Source organism: Montipora foliosa, chromosome 8, assembly GCF_036669935.1.
Source record: "Montipora foliosa isolate CH-2021 chromosome 8, ASM3666993v2, whole genome shotgun sequence".
NCBI lineage: Eukaryota > Metazoa > Cnidaria > Anthozoa > Scleractinia > Acroporidae > Montipora > Montipora foliosa.
Window position 1 is genome coordinate 49840318 of NC_090876.1, and position 6578 is coordinate 49846895.

General features: G+C 40.7%; 2 protein-coding genes across 3 annotated transcripts in view; one reads left to right on the forward strand and one right to left on the reverse strand.

Annotated features, from left to right (window-relative positions):
• Positions 1 to 829: 829 nt before the first annotated feature.
• Positions 830 to 3212, forward strand: LOC137967261 (hairy/enhancer-of-split related with YRPW motif protein 1-like). Its single transcript, XM_068813779.1, has 5 exons — positions 830 to 969; positions 1050 to 1107; positions 1194 to 1277; positions 1599 to 1686; positions 2692 to 3212. The coding sequence occupies exons 1-5, from the start codon at positions 905 to 907 to the stop codon at positions 3054 to 3056; spliced, it is 660 nt and encodes a 219-aa protein (XP_068669880.1). The 5' UTR covers positions 830 to 904; the 3' UTR covers positions 3057 to 3212.
• LOC137967262 (large ribosomal subunit protein uL16-like) overlaps positions 2860 to 6578 on the reverse strand; it is an 11904-nt gene continuing 8185 nt past the window's right edge. Inside the window, exon 4 of one of the 2 annotated variants that reach the window (XM_068813780.1) lies at positions 2860 to 2997. The gene's annotated coding sequence lies outside the window, so the exon portion shown is untranslated. Of the gene's footprint in view, positions 2998 to 3098; positions 3231 to 6578 lie in introns of those variants that run through there. The other variant, XM_068813781.1, reaches the window with a different exon arrangement.

The following is a 6578-nucleotide window of genomic DNA, read 5'->3' on the forward strand; positions in this document are numbered from 1 at the left end:
TGGTGAACTGAATTGTGGTTTTGAGACGCGAGTGGGCTTTCCAGAACGTGCTAACTACCGTAACGTAATTCCCAGAAATCGAAAGTCTTTTCTCTATCAGATCCTTGGTAGCCTCTATTGCTTGTTTACTACTGTCCCCTGTCGTGGTCTATAAAAATGCACAAAAATACAATCGCCATTCAATGTCAAGGGTTTCCTTCTTCATTGTTTTGAAAAGCACAGGAAAAGAAAGGATTTTCTTTCTGTCAAGGGAATGCAATCAATAGCAGTTCCGTCTCCAAGGGCTCAACAAAGGCCTTGAATAAGCCGCCGCACAGCAAACCGTGGGAAAGTTTTTTTTGATCCCTTAAATTATGCACATCTTTCAAAGCAGTATCGGTGTATCGGTATTTCTCTGCAAAAGGGAACATAAAGATTCACATGGGGATCAGAATCTCGAATTTTCGAGCAGCTTCAGCTTGAGCGAACTGAGCCTATTAAATGACACAGCACCGTGTCTTTACGCACAAGAATTCGTGCTTTTAGAAATGCACTGCTAAAACCTGTAATAATGAGGGATCAAGCCTTATTGTCACTCTAAATTCTATTGTCCAAAGTTAGTCAGTGCCTATTTACGCTTCTGTGATTTCTACACGCTTCAGACGCCTGTCCACTTGAGAAGGTTCGATCCAAAAGAATGATTGCCTACGCGTGATTGATTCAAGAAACAATAGACATTACTTTCTCTTTCTCCGACACGTGCATTTCCAAAGCCCTGAATGATGTACTCCTCCACCACCCAATCAAAAGCCTGCAAATTACTCACCATAATATCTCTTAATTTTAGGTTACTTATTTATTAATCTAAACGTTGGCACGGGAAGACAGTGGAGTTCCATAACAACTGTTTATTTCACGCTGAAAAATGAAACGAACCCTAAAAGAGTGCAATTCCGATGAGGGTGAATTTTGGGATCGAAGCAACAGAGAGTAAGTTAAGAGATGTCACGTATTGTCTTGATGCTCCTTAGAAGTTGATTAATAATCTCTTACCTTTGACTTATCCTAAGTTCCGATGACGTGGAGGTAGAGAATCCTGAGGTACGCGCAAGGAAGCAAAGACGAGGGGTAAGAAAATAAAATTGACACTTTCATTGAGGAGTTAAATGAAAGGTGCATTAATTTAAAAGGTGTGAATTTTTTCGGATCGACAGCAAATCGAAAAGAGAAGACGAGATCGAATCAACAGCTCACTTGCCGAGTTACGGCAGCTGGTTCCGGAGGTTGCCAAAAGGCAGGTGGGTTCAAAAGAAGTAGGCTAGTTTGATTTCAAATCATTATTATTTTTTAATTTTATGTATATATATTTATATGTATATATTTATATGTATAAGAGGAGCAAAATGACAGGTGTACGGACTCAGCGCACGAATAACACCCGCGTGCAAAATTGAATCAAAAATTATTGTTTCCCAGGTGAGGCTAATGTATTCTGAAAGTTCGGTTTTGATTCACTCGAAAGATAGAAACACTTAGGAATGTCATGGATAGACTGCCAATATCATTCACATAAACCAATCTTCGTTAATTAATATCAAAATTTTTTTATTATTTTCAAGGGTTCAACAAAATTGGAAAAAGCGGAGGTTCTGCAGTTGACCGTGGAACACTTGAAAAGTTTAAAATACAGAGCGAAGTACAGCAGAGGTGAGATCCGAAACTTGGAACAGTTATCCAAACGAAAATAGGAAAACCGAAAAAAAAAGTGATTTGTTGAACAACAAATGAAAATTAAAAAACACGTAAACGTAGTGGCCAGTATGGTTACACTTTAAGATTTCATAGACTAATCTAGAACTGCCCCTTACAGCTTAGAAAACAACATCAATTGCTTTTTTTATCATTACCATTATTATTATCATTTTGTTTGCAATACACACTACTTATATGCAAACAGCACTCAGTCTGACTAATCACAGTTACAGCACTTACAAAACTAACACTAACTACAGTCTCCCCTCCCCGATTCCCTCCAGAAGAAAAAAAAGGAAAAAAATTGCCATGACACCAAAGATCCTGAAGCCCCGTCAAATTGTGCCTTAAAGTCCTTTTTTTAATTACCGTAACGCCCAAGGTAATGTTCAATTTCGTATTTCAATCGCGCCTTAAATTTAAATGCATTAATATTAAGAATCGCTTGGTTCCCTCTGCAGCTCCAAATATAAAGTGCTGCTTTTTGTAGAATTTTCATTTGTATTATCAAACCTTAAGGTCTCAGTCGCAGATTCAAAACATTGGGAATTGAAGCAAAAAATTGCTCAGCGCGCATATGGAAATTCAAGGTTTTCACTGAAAGCTGAACTCGCGGTCCCTATTTTGCAGCTAAACGAAAGCGCACTGCGCAAGCGAGTGCATGAAGGGAAATGCTAAAATGGTTTTGTAAGTTTACTTTCCTTTACAACAAAACTAATACATATGAAAGCAGTTCATGCATTCCGCTTAAAATTGTGTGCAAATCAAGATCACGAAACGCTGTGCCATCAGTAGGGTTGAACAGTTAGACTTGATGCGATGCACAGACATTTAAAATGAGACTTCAGAGGCTTCATCTTTGAGCATCACGACTGAATAAATCAAAAAAGCAATTTAAGAAAGAGGGAAATTCGAACCTTCCCGTTGCTTACGTCTATTCATTTAATGTCTTGACCGCAGGATTTACGATACCAAGTGCATGCAATGATTGCATATCTGCGCATCAGGAATGCATGAATGATGCTAATCCATGCTTATCCGAGGCATTGAACGGCACGGAAACCAAACTCTTCAAACCCGTGTCCCCTGGGAGGCGACAAATCGCGAATAATCTGAACTGGAGTACCTCGTTACCCAGTGGCGGTCATAAAATCAATCCATCTGCTTCCATGGGCTTCTGGGCGGCAAGAAAGAAGGCTAAACTGAGTCAAGACCAGTTGTTAACAAGCCAAATTTTTCCTCCGCTTTCACCGATGACTGCAGATTCTGAGAAGAAAAGGAAACAACTTGTGCATGTGAGATGCACTACAGGATACTGCCCGTAGCTTTAACACCTTCAACACCATCGCAACCCTGCGAACAGGCATCAAGCCGCGCAAATATTCCACTATTCTTTTGTAATCAACATGGTCCACGTATCGACTTATCGATGGCTGTGATTGCTTAATCTAACATTTCTACAATATTTCCAGCAAGCTGGCCACCTAGATGTGTTCAATCTGAAAAAAAAAAATGATAAAATTGCATGAAACCCGTTATTTAGGAATGCAATTTTGCGGCTTTCATGCGTTCGAAACGCCCCAGAGCCTAAAAGACTACGGCAGCAAAGAACACTAACTTAGCCCGATCGAGAATCAGCCATCAGAAATATTCCAAAGAGTTAAGTACTTGTAGATATCTTAACAACTTATAAACAATGATTACGGACTTAAAATTTCATCAAAGTAGCTCGCGTGCACAATTTTAATAAAGTTATTTCCGGTTTTCGACCTCTGAATTCTAGAAATACACATCACTTGGATCTCTTTTGAATGATAATAAAAGTTCTTTAAATATTCAAATCAATGACTGAGAAAGTGTAATTTTAACTCAGTCCGTTGTCTCAAAGGTTAACCTAAAAACTATGCACGAGGTTTATACTGGTCAATGCTGCATTGCAAAGTTGCGGCTTCCTTTGTCACTTTCAGTTCTGCCGATAACCGCGATGATATGGGAGGGTTGCAAATTGTTAAAATGTAAACTTACGAAGAAAAGCAAACATGGCTTCCTTGGTTAGGGGCAGGAGCCTATGATCAGGAACGTACAACTTCACCGTATTTGTGGAACGGTGTTTTTACAGACCGAGTTATTTTTAGATTGCTTTACCCGCGAGACCAGATCCTTCCAGCTAATCACAAGTATTTAATGAGAAATTATTACCCATGGCATTGACAATGGCCACTCGTGCAAGCCAAAGTGCTTTTCTATAAGAAAGACTGTGCACTAAGGTATCGTTCACACTTGGTGCCCGGGCACCGGTACGAAACTGTGCGTTGTTCAGACTTCGGTGCCCCGTGTTGAATGCGTGTTCACATTCGGTGCCCAATACCTTCAAAGGCTACCTTCTCTACACTGCTTAAAGAGTTTGCCAGATACGGTCGCTCCGATCCAGGTAATTTCATTCTATCTTTTACCTTGCTCTATCCGCTCCTTAGCTTCTTTAATTTTGTTTCCACTTGCTTCACTGTTCGATCAATGTTGCGATCATCTTTTCATCAATTTTTAAACTTGAACATAAACTTCCTTGTTTGTTGCTATCCCTTCCATGTTTTCCTGCCCTGTACGCGTCGAATAAAGCATTAACTTGCTCTTTCGTCCGCCTTTGACCTTCCGCCATTTTAAAACCATTGTTTTTACTTTCTCTTGGGACCATTGTTAAGTCCCAAGAGAACCTGGAAACAATGCTCATGCAATATTTTGGAGGGCAAACAAAGAGTATTTTGGTATTTTTGGAAGTAGCCAATACTCGGTGATTTCACGTTGTTGTTGTTTTGCAGGGTACGGCATGAAAATGTACTTTATATAATACTTGCGGAACGACTATTTTTCATCTTTAAACCAACAACAATATCATCGCTTTCTGGCGTTATCGTTGCCGTATCGTCAACTCCCTCTTCGCTGATAAATCAGTGAGGCAACAAAAACGTCACTTCAAACTACAGATTCGCGCCATCGTAAGATTCTCGTGATTATTTTATCTTTGCGACGTTTACCAATGTGCGCGATTGGTGCGAGCGTTTTTGAGGTAAAAATAGATAATGAACGATTCACCTTTGTGCACTCAAGCTAATCGTTTTGCTGCAGCCGTCTTCCCGCTTTGAGTAGTGAGCTTACGCAACTAGAACGTCGTCTTAAACACATTATTTTCAATCCGTTATTGTAATAATTTAGTTATAATCCAAGTCGTTCGGAATGGAAAGTGTGTATCAACATTGCAGGAATAAAATTGGCATGAACGGTGTGGTTGTTTGGGAAAAAACATTAAAATGTTTCGTCAGGTTCTCACGTCCTCTACACAACCGCAAATTTGGTCAATGCACGTCGTTAAGGCTCGTTTACACAGAGCGATTTTATCGCGCGACAAGAGCTGCGATAAAATCGCAGCAAAGTTGCACTCAATTTCGAGCATGTTCGAATTTGCGGCGACAAGGCTGCGATCTGTCGCGCTACAAATCGTAGTGAAATCGCCGGCTGTTCACACGCGCTGTTCACATGCTTTAGCAACGTCAACGACGGCAACGAGAAGGTCACAAATTTGCATATTTAGTAGGCAAAAACAATAGCTTTTCACGCTCTGCACGTGCGTTTTTCACTTTTGTCCATTTCTTTGCCGTCATCAGCAAAACAACAACGTGAAATAGCCAAATTTGAGGTTTTATGGAGGACGTCAGCACTTGAGAATAAATTTTCATTTTCTCCCCTAAATTAAGCGCCGCTCATAACGGTTTCATTCCTGACGTACTGATACACCTTTGCCATATTAAAAAGCTTGGAATAGTTTCGAAGTGATTGCAATAACGCGAATTTATGTTTTTAGATGACGTTCTCGTTGCCGTTCCCGTCGTCGTTGTTAAAGCTCCCTAGGGACCTTAAGATCTACGACGGCGGCTTCAACGAAAACGTCACCTTAAAATATCACTTTGTTTTGTCATAATTCTTTCGCTGTTATTCTATGTCGTTCACTTCTTACAATGTAGGCGAAGTATCCTAACAATAAATTTGTTCGAGCGGTTTCGGAGTGAAAACAGAGAATGAAAGAATCTCTGTTGCATGCTCACGTCGTCGTCAAAACCCCAAATTTGGTAGTTTCTCGCTGTCGTTATGCAGAGTACCGCAAGAATACGTGCTAAAATCCGTGCTGCACGTGCAGCACAATTATTTATGCTCTTTGAACCAATAACATCATTGTTTTGCGCCGTTGTTGCTGCCGTCGCCGTCGTAAAATCTTAAGGCCGGTTTACACGCTACGATTTGTCGCCCCGATCCGTCGGCCCGACAGTGTCGGGACGCGAATCTTACGTGTATTTTGACACCCGATCTTAAGGCCCGACGTCAGTCCCGACGTGAAAAATGTCTAGTAGCCCTCGTTCTTTTTTAAAGCGGTGTTTTACTCCGCATGCGTAGTGAATGCTACGGCGAAAACAAAATGGCTGACGAGCACAACGGCTTTTGGTCGCTTTATTCATCAACAGCAGCAGCAACAATGTCATTGCTGTTACTTGCTGCAGCATTATTAAGAATCAAAAAGAGAGGAAGAAGGAAAACACGATGTACTTGGGTGAAAAATTGGCATCGGACCGAAGCCGGGGCTTTTCACCAACTTATGTCATATCCAAGTTCTACGGTCAGTGATTTGGCTACATGCGTTCTCACAATCTCTCTTTGGTTCTTGTCATGATACTCTTTAATCCCCTTGTCATATAGACACGGATATTTAATCCATTCCGCTATCAGCAGGGAGATTTCTTTCTCTTGGAAACTGCGCGACTTTGGCCTCTTCAGAGTCTTCATGTCCGCCATTTGCTTCT